Source organism: Danio rerio, chromosome 6 (assembly GCF_052040795.2).
Source record: "Danio rerio strain M-AB ecotype USA chromosome 6, GRCz13ab, whole genome shotgun sequence".
Classification (NCBI taxonomy): Eukaryota; Metazoa; Chordata; class Actinopteri; order Cypriniformes; family Danionidae; genus Danio; species Danio rerio.
In genome coordinates this window covers 52,470,478-52,495,571 of record NC_141026.1, presented here as the reverse complement: position 1 = coordinate 52,495,571, position 25,094 = coordinate 52,470,478, and the positions used below count along the sequence as shown (strand labels likewise).

Here is a 25,094-nt window from a genome sequence, read left to right as displayed (position 1 = left end):
CCAATCAGATTCCACCGCGTAGCTGGAGCGTCTCCCTGGTGTTGACGCTCTAGTGGCAGACTTCTGCATCGTCAGTTTTATCTAATGACTCCTCACAATTAAAAGCACATATGATTATAATGTGCGTTTAAGACGTCAATATCAAGTTTTATATACATGTTATTATACAGTTCTGCTTACAAATTACATTAAGGTTTTAATTGTTAATATTTACGTTAGTTTTTATGTCAAACTCATCGTGTACTGATACATTTGAGGATGTATTTAGTTATTTTTATCATTAAATGATTCTATTAACTAACACTTACTGTTTAATGAACGCAGTGAAAACATATTGCTCATTAGTTATTGTTAGTAAAGTTTAGCCAGGAATCACATACCATTTATTCATTTATTTTACTTCAGCTTAGTCCCTTCATTCATCAGGGGTCGCCACAGCAGAATGAACCGACATCCTATCCAGCATGTTTTACACAGCGGATGCTCTTCCAGCTTCAACCCAGCACTGGGAAACACCTATAAATACTTATTCACCCACATACACTTCATATTGAATTCACCTATAGCGCGTGTGTTTGCACTGTTCCCAGAGGAAACACACGCTAACACAGGGAGAACATGCAAACTCCACACAGAAATGCCAACAGACCCAGCCGAGGCTCAAACCAGTGACCTTCTTGCTGTGAGGCGACAGTGCTAACAACTGAGCCATCGTGTCGCCCTAGATCTCCCATTTATGATGAACAAAATGTAGACTAAAACTAATCTGAGCAAAATGTAATCTTGCAATCCAGATTCATCTAAATGTACTGCATTTTGTGTTTTCTTTTTATTTGTGAGTGTAATCTTGAACTGCCATTCGTTGTTATTTATTTGACCCAAGTACAGTTAATTATGGCCTGACCCTTAAATAAATCCTATTAATTTATTCAATATTTATTTTCTACATGGTAAATTTTTTTTTCCAAATGCTAAACTGCAATTTATATTTCATCTTTTGACAAAAACAAACCTAAAAGAGTCTTTAAAATGAAAAACAAGACACTTATAGTGTTTTTCACTTTTTTCATGTTTAAAAATTTAGTTTTATAAATATTTATATATAATTTTTTTACAAATGGCATCTTTATGATTCACTCTTGTGATCGTTTTCGTATGTTGATAACTTCTTGTATTTGTAATGTTAACATTTTTTGAGTTTATTTCCCACTTCCTCACATTATCCATACATTTTATTAACAGTTACAGCATTATTTACAATTACCCTGAGAAGTAATTAGTAATTAGATATAATTCTCGGTACTGGGTTGCGGCTGGAAGGGCATCAGCTGCATAAAACATGAGCCAGAGTAGTTGGCGGTTCACTCCGCTATGGCGACATAAATTCAAGGGTTCAAACTTAGCTGATGATTGATGCTCTCTCTCTCCTGTCCCGGGAGAGAGCACTGAGCTCACAAGATCCTCTAGCAGGGGGCTCCCTCTCATTTGCAGGGTGAGAGATGAGTTTGAGCTCAATAGGTCTTGAAAGCCCTTCCCCCCACCCCCCATTAGGGCTAATGACAAATTAGGGATTGTCATGAGATAAACTGCTGGTTAAGACTTTACTATAGTGCCATTTTGGTTTAGTCTTTTCAACTATGTTGAATGTCTTTAGACTGTGAGAGGAAACCTGAGCACCCAGTGGAAACCCACATAAGCTTAGGGAGAACATGCAAACTTCACACAGAAATGTTGACTGGCCTGTTAAGGACTTAAACCAGTTACATTCTTGCTGTGAGGTGACAGTGCTACCCAGTGGGCCACCACGTCACCCCATTAAGGGAAAGGAGTAGGGGTGTAAGGGGAATTCTTTAAGACAAAGGTGACCGAATGAAGAAGCTCTGGTTATTTATAGGGAGTTAGGAATCGTCTGATTGCTAAATCATGTGATAGCTGGTGCAGGACCAGCTGTGATCAATCATAAGCACGTGATCCTCTCAAAATTAGTTTATAATTAAACTTCATTACAGGACTAAAGCTGCGGTCACACTAGAGTGTGTGTGTGTGTGTGCACGATATTGTCAAGCAACGCTGCAGGATTAAACAAGCTTATTAGACATTTAAAAAAGCGAGCGATTGCTCGATGTTTTAAATTTCTGCCCAGAGAGGTCATGTTTTGATCCTCGATTGATCTCACGCAGTCAAGTGATGCGATTTTGCAGGACAGAGTTCACCAAGCTTGAACTTTGCACCGCAGCAACCTGCGAAACTTGACGCATGACCCTGTGTTTCTGGTCTGACGCATTTGTGTGCTTATGAATGGAAGTCTATGGGAGGAAAAGCCCAGTGTGACCGCAGCTTTAGTCGAAGCAATATGAATGAAGTCTAGATATAATTTACTAATATAGTACATTTTTTTATTGTATAATATATTATATGAATAATATCATTTACTAATGTTATGTATCTTTATGAAATAACTATTAGTGGCTTGAATTCTATACAAAAAAACAGCCAATTACCCTTAACTTGATCCTTGAATGCGTTTTTAAAACTCTCTAAACATAAAATTGTAAACATTTCAATAAAATAAAAAGATGTCTAAAAATCTTGGAAAACACAAAACCGTATTTCAAACTTTTCAGATTTACAATCTCATTTTGAAGTTTATTTTAATGCTCATTGCAACAAATCTAACGACACAGTCAAGGATGTCTATTATTTTCTCATTTTTAGTCTCCTTTAGGTAAAAACCCCAGCTGTTGAATAAATCTACAGGATCAAACAGAAAGAATCCCATCACACAAAGCAAGATTTGTAATAAGAGGTCATGAGGGTATACCGCTTTTATTAAATATTTACACAACAAAGTGTAGAGAACCTACTGCAAGGACAGATCTCACAAAGCACAAGAAGGTTGCAAATGTATTTTGAATTTTTCCTCCGATCACATCGCCTCGCCAAACGACCACAAATAATTGATTGATATTTATTGTACAGTAAAACATCACTAGGGTTGTTTCAGTCCCACTCCCCAAGTCATTTAGGAGCATCTGAACGGATGTCCAGCAGTTATTGATGATAGCAAACCTTATCTTGAAGCACTGTGCATTCTGAAAAAAGATTGGACAATCGTGAATCAGGTTTTATTATGTGGTGTCGAGGCCCAATGAAGGCAGCAGTTTGGCTTTATTTCGGAGGCCTGTAGGCGATCTTTCTGCTCTTCAACACAGACCACTTGTGCCTCTTTATGTAGTAGATCAATGGAATAAGCAGAGCACCACCCAACAACACCTGCAGAGAGATTTATTGCAAAAAGATTCACAAAATAAGATGCAAACGTTAATCAAATAATATATAAAGATGCATAAACATGAATGTAGCGATGCAGAGATTTATTATGCATGCTTTGCTTTTTTTATTGCACTACATAAATTGAGTCCACAGATATCTAATAAAACAATGGCAATACAAACCTTTAGACCCATCCGTTTGCGGTCGTCATGTTCTGGCTCGGCTGCCCACCTCAGGAAAGTACAGACATCTTTAGCAACCTGGCTCATGGTGGCAGGGGTTCCTATGGATGAGGAGAAAATGAAAACTAAATGCGATGCTTTACGTACGGTGCATTACTTAATAGCTTTATTCAGGCTGTCTGCGGGGTCTTAAAATGTCTTAAATTTCAAAACCTAAATTTTAGGGCTTAAAAAGGCACAGAAATATTGACTCTAAGGTGTTAAATAGTTTTAAACAGGTCTTAATTTTTCTTTATGTAAAGCAACCCAATCGATTCAATACAAATCCAATCACCAACAATACATCTCAATAAAATCTAAACTCTGTTTATAATTAATACTATAACAGTTTGTTGTGCATACATTTAGTTTATTTTTTTAAGTTGGTATGTATACAACTAGGGTCTGCTTCTTTTGACACGTTATTTTAAATAAATAATTTGAATTTGTTTTTTTGATGGGGCAAGTAAAAAAAATCTGCTGGGCCATTTAAAAATAGCCTTAAGCCCTATACAAGTCTAAAATTTAATTCTTGATGGTCTTAAAAAGTCTTAGGGTTTCTGCAGGTTTCACCAAGTCAAATTTGTTTATTAGTAGCTCATAAATGCAATAAATCTTTTAGACAAGCTTCCATTTGAATCACATAAGACTGAAAAAAATAAATAAAATAAAAATGCAGTAATACCAATAAGAAGCTGCTAATCAGACACATTTTAGTTGGTTTTAGTTGACTAATCATGTTAAAAAAATGTAATCTACTGCTTTATGTACTGTGCATTAATTATAGCTAATTAATAGCTTTATTAATAGCTCATAAATGCATTCAATCCAGTAGACAAGCTTCCATTTATTAGGAAATGAAGCAGGAAAACTTCACGAATGGCTAATTTATATGCAAATCAAATGAGAAGGTTGAACTGAAGATAAATCATCTGCTGTGTTTGTTTGGGGAATTTAATTATAATCAGTGTGAAATATAGTGTGTGAAATAAAAGCCGTAATGAGAATGTGAATAGTGTATTTCCATCTTTCATCAGACAGAACTGAATGGGTTCAAAATGCTTTAGAAATGCAGAAGAAAACTGATTTACTTGTGTTAACCCTCATGATTCATAGGAGTCTGCTTTGAAAAAGAAGTTAACTCCATAGTTTTAGTAATCGAATAAAACTTTGCAAATGTTTTAAGAAGCATTAAATACACATTTTACTTCTTCTGATTGTTTATGCTGTATTTAAGAGATTTAACCATGTTTAAACAATACATAAATATTCAGGTTTTACAAATTAGCACTGCCTTTAAGCAATTTTGCTCGTCTATACTTATAAAATAACATATATATAATTGTATATAATAGTAAAAAAAAAAAATCATCATCAGTTTTAAAAAACAGAATGGATAAAAACTTTACTTTTTAATACAGTAATACCAATGCGAAGCTGCTAAAAAAAGTTTTAGTTAACTAATCATGTTCAAGTTATGATTTAATAGTGATAAGTTTATCAAGTAATGATTTTCCCTGCCTAAACAAACTGATATGTGAAAATAAACAAAATGATCTTCTCTATGCCTGTCAAAAGAATCGAGTTCGGTACCAATTGATCAGCCAGACCAGCTGATTGCCGTGACATTGAACCGCTCTGCTGTCTGTGTATCTTGAACTTGGTGCAGAACAGTGAACTGATGAATGTCACGATATCTAGTTTTTGATGTACGTCATATTGTACCAAAATATGTTGCAATTATCGATATTATTGTCATTTTTAAGACCATTTTATGCAACTCATTATATAATGACAATAAAATAGCATCATAACGCAAATACACTCTTCCAAACAACAAATCATATTTTATTTGTAAGAATATTTAACTTAGTCATTTTAACCATTTAATAATTAGGCATTTGAATCAAGAATCATTTTACTTAGAATTTACATAGAATCTGAGCGCTATATCAAACTGTGTGGAGAGACTCATCAAACGACAATAATAAAGTCATCATTCCAAGATAGGCGCACACGCTCTTTCAAAAGCGGGAGACTTATCTCTATAGCGACCTCTCGCGACAACCTCTCCAATGCGGTATTTGCAAACAAAACATATGGATCATATTTATTATAATTTGACAGTAACGGAGGAGCGCTGCCAAATGTAGCGAATTAAGAGTTAAGATTTTTCTTTAATAATTTACTTGAGTAAAAGTACACGCTTTTAAACGTACTCGAAAAGTACACGTTACCCAACAATTTTACTCAAGTAAATGTAACTCGTTACTACCCATCTCTGGTCATGACTTAGCAAGTGGATATTGATTACCTGATGACCTTCATGACCAATCTTCATTGGTCTTCATTTCTGTTGAAGTGCTTAACTGTTAGTAGAAAATTTACTTTTTTTTTTTTCAATTTTAGTCCCGATTTGTAACGAACTCAATACTTTTCACACCCTAATCAACTGATAATCCTAAGTCAAAAGCTATAAAAAGTAGAAAACGTTAAAGCTCACCATCATCATACTCGAGCACCTCATTATAGATGGGTGGTGCCATTCCAATAGCCTGGCCAGGGAAATATGGGTTATAATAAAGACCCTCCCTCAAAGACACACCAGCCGGAGGATCACAATAACCCGTCAGAAGAGAAAACACGTAATCTTCGCCTCCATGCCTGAGATGGAGATGCAGATCATTAGAAAATGCTAGATACAATAAAAAACTTAAAGCTACTAAGTCTGATTAACGTAAAAGATGACTTTATATTAATGACCTGGCGTTGACAATATAGCTGAGGTCAGGGGGCAGAGCGCCGTTGTTGGCAGCACGGGCAGCCTCAGGGTTGGCATATGGTTTGGGGAAATAATCGGACAGTTTTCCAGGTCTAGTGAACATCTCTCCGTTGTCGTCAGGACCATCAACAACTTCAATCTACATGACAATGTTCACAATATTATAGAAAGATGTTTAAAGAAGTTCACTCAAAAATGAAAAATCAGTCATCAATAACTCATTCAGGTTTACTACTTGTGTGGAGGACAAAGGAAGATAATTTGAAGAATGTTGGGGAAAAAAGCTCTTTTAGCTATTTATTTGTTCTTACTCTGGATGTCAATGACTGCCTAATTCCACCATTCTTCAAAATATCTGCTTTTGAAAGAATGTTTACAATAGCTGTAGATGTGTGTTAAAGTGATAGTTCACCCAAAAATGAACATTCTGTCTTCACTAACTCACTTCAATTGTTCCAGACCAGAGTTTCTTTCTTCTGTTGAACATAAAGGAAGATATTTTAAAGAATGTTGGGGAAAAAAATAGCTGTCTGTTAGCAATTTATGGGTTACTACTATGGATGTCAATGGCTGCTTTATTCTACCATTCTTCAGAATATCTTGTTTTGAAAGAAAGACAGACAGAAAAAATAGAACCACTTGTATGCAAGTAAAAGGAAACACAAAGGAAGATATTTTGAAGAATGGCTAAAAGCATTTTACTTCAAAAGGCTTTTAGCCATGTATTTCCTCCTTTTATGAATGTCAATGTCTGCTTTATTTCAATATTCTGCAGAAAATCTTGTTTTGAAAAAGTCAATGGTAAAAATCTTTAGAACACAAAAGAAAATGATAAGAAAATCTAAAAAGAAGATATTTTGAAGAATGTTGAAAACTTAAAGCCATTTTCCCCACTATGAATGTCAAAGACTACTTTATTCCAACATTCTTTGAAATAACATGTTTTGAAAGAAAAAAAGAAAATTTAAGAACACTTGAGTGTGAGTAAATGGATCTGTTGGAAAAATGGAAGATGTTTTGAAGAATGTTGGAAAAAACTTTAACCATTGATTTTTTTCCTACTATGGATGCCAGTAGATGCTTTATTTCACCACTCTTCAGAAGAATTAACTACCTGAGTGTGGAAAAATGGTAAGGATGTTGAACACAAAAGATGATATTTTGAAGAATGTTAGAAAAACCCTGCCTTTTTAGCCATTCATTTTTTCCAACTATGGATGTCAATGGCTGCTTTATTTCACTATTCTTCAGAAGAAAGAAAGAAAGAAAGAAAGATAATGAAAAAGACACTAGAGTGCAAGTAAATGGATCTGTTAAACAAAGGAAGATCTTTTGAAGAATGTTGGGAAAAAGCTATGGATGTCAATGGCTGCTTTATTTCACCATACTTCAGAAGAAAGAACGAACTACTTGAGAGTGAGTAAATGGTCAGGATATTTTCATTTTTGGGTCAACTCTCTTTAAATATGATAAGCTAATCCTTGAAATAACAAGACACACAACTGATTTCAAACAGCTTCATAAGGTGGAGTTTTAATCGTATTAGTGTGCCACAAGCACAGCTGAGAATCTAATTAAACATAGTGGCGCAATTAGATTAAGATCTAAGAGAACTGACCTCTTCAGCCAAAGTCTTGACCTCGTCCTCTGTGTGTGAAACTCCTACCAGGTTACGGAAAGCCAAATACTCCATACTGTGACAGGCCGAGCAGACCTGTTTATATACCTGATATCCACGACGAACGCTGAAAAACAAACACAATGGATGACTTGTAAACTCAAGATAATGTGATACCCCTGGAAACTGATCTATTTGGGTTCAGGACCAGAATTGACGAACACGGATGTATGGTACAATTAAAGAATAGTGATGCACTTTTATAAAAAAAATTAGAAGCTGGAGAGGACAATGTGCTGTGTCATATCTGATACATTTTATTAAACAAAAAAAATACAGTGCTCAGCATATACAAGTGCACCCCTCACAAACTGAAAGCTATACAATATTAATTAGTTCATATACATTAGATTAGTTTGTACTGAAGCCAAATCTGGAGCTTATCTAATAAAATAACTTAGTCCAAATACTAGTACACCCAAATGTAAATCTTATATAAAAATATTAAATACAAATTTAAACAAGAGGAAAAATTAAGAGAAACTTAATTTAATTGTATTATCTTTCAATTCCTAAATTGAAAACTGTTTGGGGACTAAAATACTATTTTGATAAATATATCCGTTTAATAAATCTGTTTTGTTTAAATGCACCAAAATACATTGCTTATATTCACTAAGAAATAGATCAAAATATTTATTTTTAATGAGGTGTCCTCAATTATGCTGAGCACTGTAGATGCATAATTAAACTATGAATGCATTGAAATAAATTCTGGGATAAATTCAAAACATTTTGGATGCACTTTAACAAAAACCTGAAACCGAAAAGGCTTTGTAATAATTATTTATTACTTTATTAAACGAAGTAATTTAAGACTTTCAAATTAACTCAAATACTTAAATAAAACAGATTAAAAATTATTACTTATCAAATCATTACTTTTATTGACTGTAAAAATATTGCAATTAGAACAAGTTTAAGCATCAAGTTTCAGCCGATAACTTTTGGTGGCTGAAAAATCAATGCATCCCTAAAGTAAACTCAAAATCAGCATTCAAAGAAATATTTTAACAATAAAACAAAAGTTATTTTTACATCAGTTAATATTTTATATCAAAAGATATGTACCACAATCATTAAAGTGATTTTTTAAAAACCTTTCACAAAAAAAAAAAAAAAAAGTAAATTCTTTTAAAAAAATTTTTTTACGTTTTTAATCCGGTCAAAAACCCCTCAGAAATTTGCACATGAAATATGACATAATACACAATATTAGAAATTTTCGAAAGGGAAAATTTTGTTATAGAGACAGTTCACCCAAAAATGAAAATTGCCATCAATTACTCACCCTTGTTTTCAAAACTTTATGGGTTTCTTTTTTCTGCTCAACACTAAAGAAGATACTTTGAAATAAGCTGAAAACCTGTAACCATTGACTTTCATAGTATTTATGTTTTATTTGGAAGTCAATGGTTACAGCTTGTCAGCTTTTTCCCCCATCTTGTTTTGTAGTCAACAATAAAATGAAGCTCAAATGTGAGTTGAGGGTGTGAACATAGTGAGTATTATTATTAATTTTTTGTTTTATAAAACATTTGGGTGAACTATCTCTTTAATCCAGTGGTTCTCAATTCCAGTCCTCGGGCCCCCAGCCTTGAACATATAGTAAGCCTCTTATATTTGACACATAAGGATCCGTTCATGGAACTCTCCGTTAATGAGTTGATCTGAATCAAGTGAGTAAAGTAAAGAAAACCTACAAAATGTGCAGGGCAGGAGGGACCGAGGACTGGAATTGAGAACTACTGCGTTAAGCACATCTTTAGTAATTCAATGGTTTGGCTTGTTCCTCATTTGGCAAAAAACATGTCAAGCCTAAATACGTCTGCAAACAATTCTTGTGTCACTAATATCTGTGCAAACTTTAACACTGACCATCTCTCAGGTCCGTGTTACCTGGCATGGTCGAGGGAGGACAGAAAGCCGCCATGGCTCCAGGGGTAGGTCGGCGGGTGCAGCTCCAGATCTGAGGCCTTGACCGACTGCTGCAGCATCAGAGCCAGACCAGCTCCTCCTGTCGTCAACACCCCAATAGTGGTCAGGGCTATCTTCTTCCCTTTCGGCAGGCTAGCGAATGACATACTGGCCTATAAAAGACACATACACACATGCTTAAAATGGATTATATTATGGTTAATATTCTGATGGCTAACTTAAATAAACTGCCTATTACATAAATGGATTTAAAGTCTTCTCAGTATGCATGGATGACAAGTTATCCTTTTATAATAATAGAAGCAGATTAATATTTTAATTTACATATTATTTTCTTAACATGATATCCAAGCTGTCATGTAAACAAAACAATACAAAATCTGAACCAGCGAAGGACAACCTGACCTTAAATGTCAGTCAATGAGAAAAATACCTTACAATTACACTAACTTCTATAATACAAATACTGATATTAATCAAATATTAACATGGTAAATAGAAAAAGTCATTACAAGCACCAACATTAAAAATTATAACCATACCCAATTATAACAATCTGAAACCTGTCAATAACGTCTTAGGAACACACAAAGATGTCAAACTAATGAATAATAAACATTAAAGTATGATATTTAGGTCACGAATTATATATTTCTAATCTGTGCCCTTCAGAGAGACCAGGCAATCTGCGATATTGCCATGTTGCACTTGATAACATGTATTATCTGATTATACATAAACTTTCAGTTATTTCCATCTTAAATGATGATATCATTGACACATTCTGACATTCATACCGAACATTAAACGCTAAACTTGTTCAGGAGGGAATATAGTGTATAATTAGCACATCTGTGAATTACAAAACAAGCATCGTATGTTTAATGAACAGAAATAATGTAAGTTAACAGATGTCTTAAGAGTCAAATACCATTGATGTCACCTCCCATAGGATGAACTCAAGGAACAGCAGCTCGCCTCAGACAATAATATCAGCTGTAGTTTCTTTTTAATCGCACTACACAAGCTTTCATGCGAATGATATTTACTATTGATCGGTTAAGATGCGTTAAGACACTATTATAAAAGCACAAATGTCAAGATGCGATTGTAAGAAGACCCACAGCTGCGGTGACCTTGCTGTAGGTAAAAGACGCCGGGAAAATTCAGAGAATTAAGGCGAACGTTTACATCCGTGAAACTCCGGACTGTGAAAATATGGCAGATAGATAAGAAAACACCACATAGATCCATACCCGTGGAGTATGAAAGGCTTTGGATGTGTTCAGGAGGGTTCTCCCGGTACCGGAGAACACGACCACACGGAGCGCCGCCATGTTCTTGACTCTGCGGATAGAAAGACGCTTCCACCGGATGAGAGCCAAACAACCCCCTCCCTTCGCTGAAACTTACACAAGCTCTTACAAAACCTATTTATTACGCTATAAACGGTAAATTGTGAGTTTAGGGATTTTAAATTTAATTTACACAGCGAAAAGTGGCTTTTTTGGGTCAAATTGAAGCGGTTTATAATTTTAAAATAACGCAAAACCGTGTTTTGTTTGTGTTATAGCGCCACGTAGACGATGGAGGTGTATTTAGCAGCTTATTAAACGTGCAGTGTCAACTTGTGGTTATGGGAGAAACGAAGCTTTTCAACACCTTGAAAAGTTGGATCAGGGTGCTTGACTTTAACTCGGCTAGAATACATGCAAAATTGTCAAATGTGCAGTGCTACACACTAGAAGTTAATTTGCAGAAACAGTTAACTCAATCTTTTGTATTTTTTTATAATATCATCTGTAAGTTTTTTTTTTTGGCAGATGAACTCTTCTACAATAAAAAACATGATTTAAGCTAATTATTATCCTATCACTTCATATAGGATAATAAACTTCACAAATAAACTCTTCACATGCAGCTATAAAGTGTATTGCAAAATATTCTACACATTCTTAAACGTTATCATGCTTTAATAAAAATAAAAACTTTCATAGCAACACAATCTTCTACAAGCTTTTTTTCTGCCCTCAGACTTATATGGATCGTTTTAATAGATAAAAAAATAGTAAAATTCTGAAAATATTTTTGAATGTGAAATATTAATTTCTTAGACATGAAAAGTATTATTAATACTGCTAAATTATAATTAGGCTTACTTGATTATAAGCTTATCCTTTATTCGTTAATTTATTTGTGCTTATTTGATAATAAAATTAATCTTTAAATTTGTCATCATCTTCAGTTAAAAACTGATTAATTGGTTCTCGTTATCAAAATCTCATGCATTGATTTATGCTACAGATGATCATAATTTCATATTTTGGCTATTCAAATAGCATTTGTAACCTTCATATTCTATTATCTCAGTGTTTCTCAAACACGATCCTGGAGGACCAGCTCTGCACATTTTGTACATGTCTCCTTAACCAAACACTCCGAATTCAGATCATCAGCTCATTAGCAGAGACTGAAAGACCTGTAATGGGTGTGACAGGCAAAGGAGAGACTTCCGAAACATGCAGTGCTGGTGGTCCTCCAGGAACGTGATTTATACTGTTTGGGCCATAAAAGCCTGGTGAATAAAAGCATAGTATCGATTGTAAGACAAAACGTTTTTTTTTCTGTTTTAATGTGAAACTTTAGATGTTTAAATACTATTTGATGTATTAGACCATAATTGGGAATAACCTGAAAATCGTTAGGGTTCATCAGAGGTTCACCAGCGGCAAAGCATCGTTTAATGAAATCACGTGACTTGGTGATTTCGATTCAAGCTCCGAACCACTGATGCAAACCAAAAGATTCACTGTTATTTTAATGCGATTATACTCTGCAAACGACTTGCCATACCATAATGGGCTAACTATCTAACCAATGCACCTGCTAGATCAAACTGTGGAATGGATGATTAAATTACTGCACCTGTCTGAAAGGTAATCAAATCACAACATAACATGCGGCCCTCGCCCAAACATCCACCGACATCCACCCACAGTTTGTACTTTGATTTAGACTTGAGGCTCTTGTCGCTTGATTGCAACGCTGTATTTCTGTTTGTTATGTTTTCTAACAAGGTATACATGTTGTTCTGTAAAGTGTGGTATTTTTAGGGCTCATTAATGTGGTGCAAGTTATGTTGTCAAATGATGATGGAACTTTTTTTTTGTTTTATTGTATTTAAAGTACTTTAATGGACGTAATTAACCCTGTACTTTTTATTCTATATTATATTGCTTAATATAACTGTAATTCTTATTAATAATACATACGTTTTATAAAAATAATTAACAAATATTTCAAGAAGCCATATGATAGTTGTCTTAAAGCGTTTTTTGTGTGTGATAAGAGCCTTTAGGAGATTATAGTTTTTCATAAATTCTTTTTTTAATAAAAAGACTCACATAAGACATTTTTGCCATTGGCCAACTGTAAGATTGTCCATTTTAAATGTACCATATATTATTATTGTACATCTGCATTTGCAGTTTTGTTAGTGAGCTGCATTTATAATATAGTTTTCCAACCGATTTAAAGGGTTAGCTCACCCCAAAATAAAAAGTTACTCAGTATTTACTTTCCCTCAAAGTGGTTTCAGATATTTATTTATTTATTTATTGTTCCTTTCTTCTGTTGTACACAAAATTAAAAATGTGGAAAAAAGCTGAAAATCTGTAACCATTGACTTTAGTTGTAGCAAAAACAACCATGAAAACCAATGGTTACAGCTTTCCAGCTTTCTTCAAAATGTCTTCTGTGCTTAACAGAAGAATCTCATTAAGGTTTGAAGCAAGCAAAGAGTGAGTGAAATTCAAAATTTGGGTGAACTATCCCTTGAAGCTGGCACTAAACTGTACAATAGCTTGGCGTGTTGTCTAACTGTTGTAATGGCACGTTGATTCCTGTAGATGGCAGTGGGCAACAAGTGTTCATGTGCAGTTGTGCAGGTCAACACAGCGAATCTGAAATAACAGATTGAGTACACTTACACTCATAAAGGATATCTGTTACAAGACCATTTGTGTTCAAACCTTACTAGTTAGTATTATCTTGCAGAAATTTCATTAGATGTATTCTTTATGTCGTTTTAATGATGTGATTTCTGTTAATAGATTTAAGTGTGGGTTTTTGGAGAAGTATCCAACATTATAGATCTATTTAATGGGTAAGAAAAGAAACACAGAAGACTTATTTGTTATTAAATTTTTATTATTCTAAATTTTAGAATTGTCACACCCTTGTAGGGTGACAAAGTGGCTCAGTGGTTAGCAGTGGTAGCATTACAGCAAGAAGGTTGCTGGTTCGAGTCCCGGCTGAGTCAGTTGGCATTTCTTTGTGGAGTTTGCATGATGAAGGAAAATGAATGCGTGAATGATATCAAAATGACATAAATGTAGTCGCATTTAGGGCTGCACAATATATTGTTTCAGCATCAATGTGTGTGCATCCTCAATAGTCACGCAGGATATATGCAATGTTGTGTTGAGATTTTAGTTGATTAAAATCTATGCTGTTTAATCACAATGGAGTAACACTTTATCATCTGCATGCATTTTTAAAGTGATAGTCCACCCAAAAATGTAACTTTACTATTTTCGTCCTTCACTTGTTTCAAACGTTTATAAGTTTCTTTTTTATGTTGAACACAAAAAGAAGATATTTTAATAGTTTATAAATGTTTGAAACAAATGAAGGTTGAGTAAATGGTGAGTAAATTTCCATTTTTGGGTGAAATGTCCCTTTAAGGCCTGTTTATGTGTAAACATTTGAAACATTTTGTTTATTTATGCTTGAAAGGGATTTGTTATATATAATTCAAGATTCACTCCGCACAGGAATCACCCCAATCAATCTAAAATGTAAAACTCTTTTAAAATAAAGCCGTATTCCACATTGCACTGTACACCTACTGGCAGGGGTGAACTTGCCATAATGAGCACCGGGACATTTTCCGGTGGCCTGATGGTCTATCTATCTATCTATGGTCTAGCGATCTGTCTGATGACTACATCCAGCAGGATAACACACCATGTCAAAGCGTGAATCATCTCAGACTTGTTTCTTGAACATGACGATGAGTTCACTGTACTCAAATGGCCTCCACAGTCAGCAGATCTCAATCCAATAGAGCACCTTTGGGATGTGGTGTAACTGGAGATTTGCATCATGGATGTGCAGCCAACAAATCTACAGCAACTGCGTGATGCCATCATGTCAATTTGGACCAAAATCTCTGGGGAATATTTCCAGTAGCTTGTTAAATCTATGCCACAAAGGATTAAGGCAGTTCTGAAGGCAAACAGGGGTCCAACCCGGTACTAAGGTGTACCTAATAAAGTGGCCAGTGAGTGCATATCACAGAAAAACAAAATATCACAATGCCAGATTTTTCCAATATCGTGCAGCCCTAGTCCCAAATTGCTTTTTAAAAATCCTCTTTTTAAATTTATATGAGATGAGGATGAATAAATCATGATTAGCTGCTAATTATTGCTTTAAGTATTCATTCAAACATATGCTTTACTCCAGAACATCAAGTACAAGGCCATCGATTTATAATTCAACCATTCAATGTATTCCCATAACACAGAAACCATCGGAACACACACCACTGTCCCCACCTGCGTTTGTAATATGGGCCCATATCTCAAAAAGCCAAGCAGCAAAAAGACCCTAAATTGGCCACCTTGGCAAGATAAGCCTGCGGAAAATTGAGCGTGTCCCACAGGACGCGAACAAAGCTGCAGAGAGCGAAGCACAATCAGGTACAGCAAACAAGCGCTTTCAGAGGCCAGGCATTGGACATTTTTATACAGCTTTATCTGATTGTTTGGGAAAATAATAGAATTTTGATTCCTACTGACACTTACAATTTAGCCAAGGCTATAAGCTCTGATATTACAATCGATTTGACTTGATACGGCCTTGTTACTGTCGCAGAATTGAAAGCATGCTTCAGATTAGCACACTATAATGAATGTATTTGTGCATGTTATGTAGTAAGCCTATTAATGATTGAGCTTAACGCACATATTCCTATTTTTCTAGATGTTGCAATTCAAAAACGAAGCAATATACAAGGGACATTCAGCTGTAGAGATTTAATTAAATCTCTCGAAATGCTGCTTCACTGCCCGGCAAAAGAGACTAAGGTCTGTTTACTTGGTAATACAGCTCTATTAGAGAGTTTTAATTACAGTTTAGATTGCGACGAAACTCTGTACAGCAGCTATTCATGCCAGTTTAAAGGTAGAATTGTGGACTACATACCTGCGTTTGACCCATGATCCTCTGAGGAAGGCTAAATAGACGTTTTACCCTTGAAATCTCCCGAGGCTAGCTTTCAGCTTGTATGCTCTCCAATGCAGGGTTAAGATGCTGCCTGCAGTCACAATAAATGATAAAACCTGTCCCCATCAGCTCCCCATGGGCCAAAGTGAAGGCACATCTGAAAGAAAGGCAGTGTTTCTCTGAGATGGCGTGATATTAACTCCCGTTCAATAATAAATAAAGTTAAACATCTTCCTTTTTGTGGGCTGCTCCAGATAAAACCTTTCCCAGTGGAAGATTTGTTTATTGCTCGGAGGTTATTCTTTGAATGCTCTGGAGAATTGCGGCTTGCATGGTGGAAAGTAAAGCATAAATGCTTGGATATGTTTCTTTGGAAAAACAAAATTCATTATATTAAAAAATCAGTAATGCTGAATTCTTATGACAAAGGTGGCTTAAAAAACAACTTGCTTAATGGTAATTTTAAAATTAGCTGGATAAGTTAATTTCTTATAAATAGTTCTTCTATCTGGAATATTATTCCCCGTTTCATTTTCTCTCATGTGGGTGGTTTAGAATTTCTTTTAATGTGTAATTACAAAATTGAAAAACTCCCAATCAAACTCTCTTAATTTTTATCAACAAGTGCTTACAACATGGAGGCTTATTTATAAACATAACTTCTCCCCATAAATTTTTTTTATTTGGAATAATGCCAATATCTTGTATAGAAATAAGTCACTATTCTTTAACAATTGGTTTAACAATGGACTATTATTAGTTAACCAATTATTTGATAATGCCGGAAATTTATTTACATTTACAGAATTTATGGCAAGATACAAAATTTCTGTTACATTACAGGAATTTACTATTCTAACCGGGGCAATACCCACTGGCATACATATGCTGTATAAAGGCAGTGTATGTACATCAGCACTTACTGTTTGTCCTCCTAAACCTGAACAAACCTCGGTTGGGTTTATCTGTTTCTCTGGATTTAAGCCTAAAAATCACAAAATTAGATCTTTAATCTTAAAAGAAAATATGTCTATACCGTATGTTATTTTTTACTGGAACAATATCTTTAATAATATAAACTGGACTTAAGTTTGGTCATTACCTCAATTTTTTTTATCACAAATAAGGCTAAAGAAATATCATTTAAATTACTTCATAGAGTTTATCCCACAAAATTATTTCTACAAAAATGTAAAATTGATATTGAGTTAGAATGCTGTTTTTGCGAAAGCTTTAATGAAACTATTTCACATTTATTTTGGTCTTGCCAATATACTCGACTATTTTGGATCAATGTTGAAGCTTTTATTGCTCATAATATCTTAAAAACCTTTTCCTTATCTTATAAACATGTGATTTTGGGTTTTTATGTTAAGGATTGCTCTTTAAAAGATGCTGGTTTTATTATAAATTTTATTTTATTATTATGTAAATTTCACATACATAAATCCAAGTTTTCCAAAAGCAAACCTCTCTTCATGGTGTTAGAAAAAGAGATTCAAATGTATATAAAAGTGATTTCCAAGTCTCAAAATAGAAAAGCAATTAAAACAATTAATATATGCTCCTCCTTTAACATTTTTACATAAGATGTTTGTATATATGCATTTCCTGTAAAAAAAAAAAAAGTGCATTACTAACTCTTGTAAATAACTAAAATTATAAAATGTGCGAACTATATTTGTATGTAATTTGATAATTATGTACCCTCTCTGTTTTTTTCTCTCTTCTCCTTTATGTTTTTTCACTTATTTCATTCTTGTTAAGAAATGTAAAGTGATTGTATTATATTGTATAAAAAACTGTACATGCTGGTTCTTGTTAATAAAAAAAATAATAAAAATAAAAATAAATGCTTGGATATTAGGTAATGCTTGTCTTTTTAAAAAAAATAGTTTGAAAAGATGCTCCCTTTACTTTTTAAAAAATTATTATATGTGAATTTTAGATGGTAAACTGAATATTATTTAAGCGTTTTCCAGATATTTATTTGATTTTATGTGAGATTCATTATTAATTTCTTGTGGCAAAAGCTTTTGTGGTAGTATTATGAACTTTTTTATGTATTGTAATTATGCCAAGTTTATTTTTTATTTCCTTCCCTCGCTCGTAAATAAAACCCCCAAGATACTTAAACTCCTCCACCTGGGGTAAGGACTTTTCTCCAACCTAGAGACGGCAAACCACCTTTTTCCGGTGGCGCACCATGGCCTCGGACTTAGAGGTGCTGATGCTCATCTCAGCCGCGTCACACTTTGCAGAAAACCGCCCCAGTGCATGCTGAAAGTCCATGTTCAATGGTCGACGTACCGGTCCGTTGTGTTAAAGGAGCTGAGCCAAAAGCTCTCGATATACCGGTCAGTCTACGTTCCTACTCTCACCATGAGCTTAGGGTCATGACAAGATCTCGGATACAAGCAGTCCAAATGAGTTTCCTTCGCAGGGTGGCAGGGTGCACCGTTATAGATAGGGTGAGGAGCTCTGACACTCGTGAGGAGCTCGGAGTAGAGCCGCTGCTCCTCCACATCGAGAGAAGTAAGCTGGCTCGGGCATCTGTTTCGGATGCCTCCTGGATGCCTACCTAGGGAGGTGTTCCAGTTATGTCCCACTGAGAGGAGACCTTGAGGAAGACCCAGGACAACGCCTCGGATCCCCCCGGTGGAGCTGGAGGAAGTTTCTGGGTAAAGGGAGGTGCAGGGTTCTCTCCTAAGACTGCTGCCCCACCACCCGGCCCCGGAAGAGCGGTAGAAAAATGAATGAATGAATATGCCAAATTTGATATAGAGATGTTTAAACCTATGAAATAGTTCCAAAATCAATATTCTGTCATCATTTACTCACCATAACTTCTTCAAAATCTCTTTGCAACCCCGGCTTATTCTGATTATGTACCCCTATATACATTTCTGGAGATCACGAAATACGTCCCAGTAGGGCTGCACGATTAATCAAAAAAAGATCATGATCTCTATTCGCCCCTACACATGATCTTAATTCAGCTTTTCTACGATTCAGCCAACTATATTTTCAAGGTCAGGAGAGAAGTGTAAAGGCGGACGCAAAAGTCTTCACAGCAACATGGACACCTCCAAATGGTGTTAAAAGTGTCACATACTCTATTTATAAGGTAAAATTCACCCAAAATGATCATTTTTGTCTTCATGTAATGATGTATTCGCGGCCGCAAAATCACACAAGCTGACCGCGAGCTGTTTGTTTAATACTGAGGATGAAGCCGTGCCCACCAATGATGCCTACTTTAGTAAACAGAATCTGCATAGGCTGTGAATAACAGCTAATAGAGTTGTAAATAACATTTAGTTTGTTGCACAGAGCGATCGTTTGAGAGCCGCAAGGGAAGCATTTGTATGTGTGAGTGTGTTTTTTTTTTCTCAGAGTGACGGCAGCCATGAGCCGCACTCAGAAGTGAAAGTGAAATTGGCCGCACATCATTGAAATGATCATATCGCGTTTTTGTGATTATGATGATTATGAGTTATAATTTTGACAAGCTTTTGATATGCTTGTTCTTTCATAGTGAACATGAAGTGTGCATGAAAATAAATGTTTACTGGGTCAGTATAACTACTTTAGCATATATAATGTTGAATATAATGCAAGAGGGAATCTGATCATGACAAATTTCATCTGTGGTAAAAAAGCGGTCTAATAATGTTGTCAATGGCAAATGACGAGCAAATGTCTCGAACATAATATTTCAACTTCAGAATTATGAACAGTTGTATTCTGATGTCTTCACTTTACTGTGAATTAATAACCAGGACATATTTAAAGTCTATTCAAGTCCACCATCGCAAGTCTATACAAAATGTAGCATTTTAACCAACAGTAGACCCACACATAGGCCTAATAGACCCACACATAGGCCTAATAATATTGTTGTTGTTTTACCATGTTTGACAAATAACAATAATAACAGCTCACTCATATTAACCTTTATTTTACATCTTCAGATTCGTGAGAAAATCGTGATCATGATTTTAAGTAAAAAAAAAAAAAAAATGTGATCGTCGTTTTAGCCAGAATCGTGCAGCCCTACGACCCAGGAGCTACATTTTTCTGCAGTTTTTGTTGTTGCTAATCCACCAGAAGCCACTGTGTATGCTTTTTCATATCTCAAATTTCTCTTGCGAATGCCATTCGTGCCTGCTCTTCTGCTGATGTTAAATTAACCAGAGGACGCTGTTACCTAAATGACTGACTAACTTGATGAAAATGATTGATTAACCCACCCTCCTCCTTTTCCAAATCCAACCAATAGTTTTTTAAAACGCATCAACTGACCAGCGCCCACCCACTTCCCTAAACCCAATCGACAGGGTTTTCAAAAAGCAAATTTAAAAAAAAGAAAAGCCCTCATAGCCGCCTGATTTGTACCACAGATTTTACCACATTCTCACCGTTTTTTACTTGTTTATTTTATTTTTTGGCTTTTGATTTTGTCTTACCTGCTTTCTGGAACCGCTCTTCACCGGACTTGAACCCCTACATACCTCATCGTATCGTTTGTTTTAAAGACGAAATGCAATCATGTGTACTTCTGGCGACATAATTCACAATCTCCAGAAATGTACATAGGACTACGTTTTCAGAATGAGCCCATGTATATTTGAGTTTCTTTATTCTGTTGACCACAAAAGAGGATATTTTAAAGTATGCTGTTTGCTGGGATTCATTAACTTTCATAGTATTTATTTTATTTTTATATTAATTTTTCACCCTATGAATGTTGATTGTCCCAGGAATTCAAATCGTCTTTTGTGTTTACCTGAAGAAAGAACCCCAGAAATGTTGAAAACTGCATGAGGGAGAATAAACGATTAAATGAATAAATTAAATAAAACCTTTTCATTTTTGGGTGAACTATCCTTTTAAGACAGAAGAGGGACATTTTGCTTTTAAAAAATAAACCAAAGTGTATTGCATCACAAATTGACTGAACTTAATAGAGGTGCAAACATTTTGAGCTTGTCTGCTTTTGATCACTTCCAGAGACAGATGTTCATTTGATCAGATTGCTTTTAAATAGACGTCATAGTGGTTTAATGCATTCCAATAGCCACTGTAAAGACCATCTTTTCTCTGCCTAATGATTTTATACTTAAAGGGACAGTTCACTCAAAAATGATCATTTTGTCATCATTTATTCAACCTTTATTTGTTGCCCACCTGTTTGAGTTTGTTTTTTCTGTTGATCACAAAAGAAGATATTTTGAAGAATGTTGGGGTTATCACTGGTTTACCACTATCTATCATCTATCTATCTGTCTGTTTGTCCATCCATCCATCCATCTGTCCATCGATCTATCCATCCATGAATTCATCCATCCATCATTCAATTCTTCTCTCCATCTGTCTATCTGTCTGTCTTTCTATCGTTCTGTCTCTCCATCCATCCATCCTTCTATCTATCTATCTATCTATCTATCTATCTATCTATCTATCTATCTATCTATCTATCTATCTATCTATCTATCTATCTATCTATCTATCTATCTATCTATCTATCTATCTATCTATCTATCTATCTAACTATCTATCTATCTGTCTTTTGTTCCATCCATCCGTGTGTCTGTCGTTTGTTGTCTCTCCATCCATCCATCCATCCATCCATCCATCCATCCATCGTTCTATCTATCGTTCTGTTTTTCGTTCCATCCATCCATCCATCTGTCGTTTGTTCTGTCCATCCATCCATCCATCCATCTATAGTTCTGTCTTTCCTTCCATCCATTCATCAGTCTGGCCCACCGACCCATCTACCTTATCTGTCCATATATGTCTATCCAGCCATGCATCCATCCATCCATTGTTCTATTGTTCCATCCATCCATCCATCCATCCATCCATCCATCCATCCATCCATCCATCCATCCATCCATCCATCCATCCATCCATCCATCCATCCATCCATCCATCCATCCATCCATCCATCCATCCATCCATCCATCCGATGGTTCTGTCTACATAATTCAAACTCACATTTGCTGAATATTAAGAGAGTGTTGTTATTATTTTAAACTGTAGAACATAAAATTGTGAGAAAAAATCTTTTGAGAAAGTTTAAGAAAAAAGTTATTAGACTATTTGTGATGGGGAAAAACATCAGAATTGAAGATAAAAATGTCATTTTTTGTTTTTTATTCTGTGGCAGAAATCTTTCATTGTATAAAGTTGCAAACACCTAACAAAGATTATTTTGTAGAACTTAGATATTATTCCATATCAGCACACAGATTGAGACACTTTTCAGAGGCAGAAGTCTCCAACTGAACTCATTGCGAGCAACTGCAACCCGTTCCTCCACGCTTGTTTCTTATTGACTTAATATATTCAGACTTCTGATGTGAGTTTGAATATTTTTAAACATTTGACAGAAATTGCTTTGATATCAGCCCTTGCGTTTTTCAAGAGCCTGTATTTGTCCTTCCATTATGACACACCATTCACCATTTTTCTTGGCTAGAAATTATATATATTATGTGCTGAAATGTCGGGCTTGGACACACTGTTGTGGAGGGGTTATTAACCCAGGCAGTTGCTATAGTAACCCTCCCATCTTGGGGGCAGAGTTGATGACAGAATGACGTAGCCGGACAGGCAGGCTTCACTTATAACACTTTTCTTTCTTTCCGCTTTGGAGGTGTAGAAGGAAGTCCAACATTTGGCAGTGCACCATCATGCATGACAAGCTGTCCTTCAGCCGTCCTTCAGCTATAGAATCACATGACAGAACAGAAGTAAAAAAAATGTCATTTTCTCGCAGTGTATTCAGCCCATACTGCTATATGTGCTACCGCATGCTCAAGAAGCTATGAAAACAACTTCTTTTTTGCACGCCGGTGGAGATCTATTCAGGTCCACCCTCTTGAAACTCTCCTGTTTTGATATAAATACATCCATTGATGTATTTTGAAATGTGCTAGTCTTTGCTCACAGGGATGTGGTTTTCTAAATGTGACATCTCTGTTGTTTTAGACACCATTGAAATTAAATGGGAACAGAGGAGCTAAAGATCTGATCCTGAGTTTATGTAACACGAGTCACAAATGCTGAGAAACTTTTTTTTTTTTTTCCCAAAAAGGTGCTTTCATCCCAAATAGGAAAATGTATCTGGCCCACACAATGAGCTTTTGCTTGGCCCACATGTCGCAGTAAATTGCGGAACATGACTGGAACAAGTCTGGCTTCCAGACAAGGGCCAAACAAGAACCATATCAGTGATGTGTGCATACCCAACATGCGAGGGCACGAATTAATGCTGCTTATTTATATACATATATATATATGTATATATATATATATATATATATATATATATGTATATATATATATATATATATATATATATATATATATATATATATATATATATATATATATATATATATATATTTATTTATTTTTTTTTTTTTTTAACATAAGTTCAAGAGTTCACACTTAGGTAATGATTGATAATAAAGCTAGTTTGGCATGATGTCCTGGGAGAGAGCCCTGAGCTTATGAGATCCTCGAGTCCTAGCTCCCTCCCGTTTGAAGGGTGAGAGGGGAGTTCGATCTCAAGTAGATCTCGATGATTCCCCCTGGCTTATTTGTAGCTAAGTGACGGATATGAATGACTGAGGAGAGGTGTACTCGCTAAGAGCTTGACTATGGTATCAATTTAATGTGTTCAATTTACTTAAGGCGAGTATTATTTGGACTGTGGGAGGAAACCGGAGAACCCGGCGAAAACCCACGTGAGCACGGGGAGAACTAGCAAAACTCTGCACAGAAATGTCATCTGGTTTAGTAGGAACTTAAACCAGAGGTATTCTTGCTGTGAGGCAACGGTTCTAATCACTGGGTCGCTTTGTCGCCCATCTGGAAAGGAGGGGTCTTCAAGATGAAGATATTGAGAAAAACTCTGGTTCTTTATAGTGAGTTAGGAATCATCTGATTGGGTAATCGATCATGAGCTGATGCTGGAACAGCTGAGAACAATTATAATCATGTGATCCTCTCGAAATTAGTTTATAAATAAACTTCCCCTAAATTGATTAATAAACAGTTTACACTACAATATATTGACAACGCAAGAAAGAATGAGTATAAATATAATTTTAAAAGAAAATATATATTCATAAAGGTGTGCGTTTGTGTGTTTTAAAGCGTGTATGTACTTGCATGTTGGGAGATGGGTAAAGAAATCTATTGGCTTTAGTTTTACTTGCGGTTTTTCTGCACATTAAAAATTACAAGTCAGATAGCTATTGATTAAAACAAAGTTCAAAATGAGTAAACGCTCCTTAAAACAGCCAAACCTATTTGAGACATTTGCCAAAAGGCCTAAAACTAATGAGACAACCATTGCTTCTCCATATGGGGTGAAGACCGCAGTCTTATCAGCACCTGAGGGAACTCCAGGCCCAGCCCGTGTCTCATTCTTCGGACTGTACGGTAAATGCGGAGCTAGTGTTTCTTCCATTGTAGTGTTTCTTCCTTATCATATTGATAAACTTCTTTCTTGTCCACCTTTAAGATGGTGCTACCTCTGCCAAACCCAGGCCATGTTTGACCCATATGCTGCATGTGAGTGCTGAATGAATGCCAGCTTTATGCCAAATCTGGGCCAGAATTCTTTGCTACCTTGGATGTTAGGGTGAAAACTTTTGGCTGTCAATAACAGAATAGTAACAAATACTATTGTTTAGCTTTTAGCACATTTTGCATGACTGTTTCTTCTCAGTTGGTTAAAGTCAAATATAATATCTAAAAGAAATCCACTATTTGACTTTTATGCTATTCAGGAGCCATGTGTCAAACACTGACAGGAAAAGTTGTGTCTCTCGGTTGTTGCTGATGAATTGAAATATACATGGTCAATGTTTGCTTATGTACACGATCGACC

General features: G+C 35.4%; 1 protein-coding gene and 1 long non-coding RNA gene across 3 annotated transcripts in view; one reads left to right on the top strand and one right to left on the bottom strand.

Moving 5' to 3' along the window:
• Positions 1-2,789: 2,789 nt before the first annotated feature.
• cyc1 (cytochrome c-1) lies at positions 2,790-11,296 on the bottom strand. The gene is given in 7 exon segments (NM_001037393.2): positions 2,790-3,273; positions 3,456-3,556; positions 5,998-6,158; positions 6,258-6,415; positions 7,895-8,021; positions 9,854-10,044; positions 11,149-11,296. Coding segments are annotated over 7 exon segments (924 nt in total). The 5' UTR covers positions 11,230-11,296; the 3' UTR covers positions 2,790-3,168.
• Positions 11,297-12,402: 1,106 nt separating this feature from the next.
• LOC147836502 (uncharacterized) overlaps positions 12,403-25,094 on the top strand; it is a 117,962-nt gene continuing 105,270 nt past the window's right edge. For both annotated transcript variants that reach the window (XR_015494241.1, XR_015494240.1), the window contains exon 1: positions 12,403-12,828. This is a non-coding gene — a long non-coding RNA (uncharacterized LOC147836502). The remainder of the gene's footprint in view (positions 12,829-25,094) is intronic.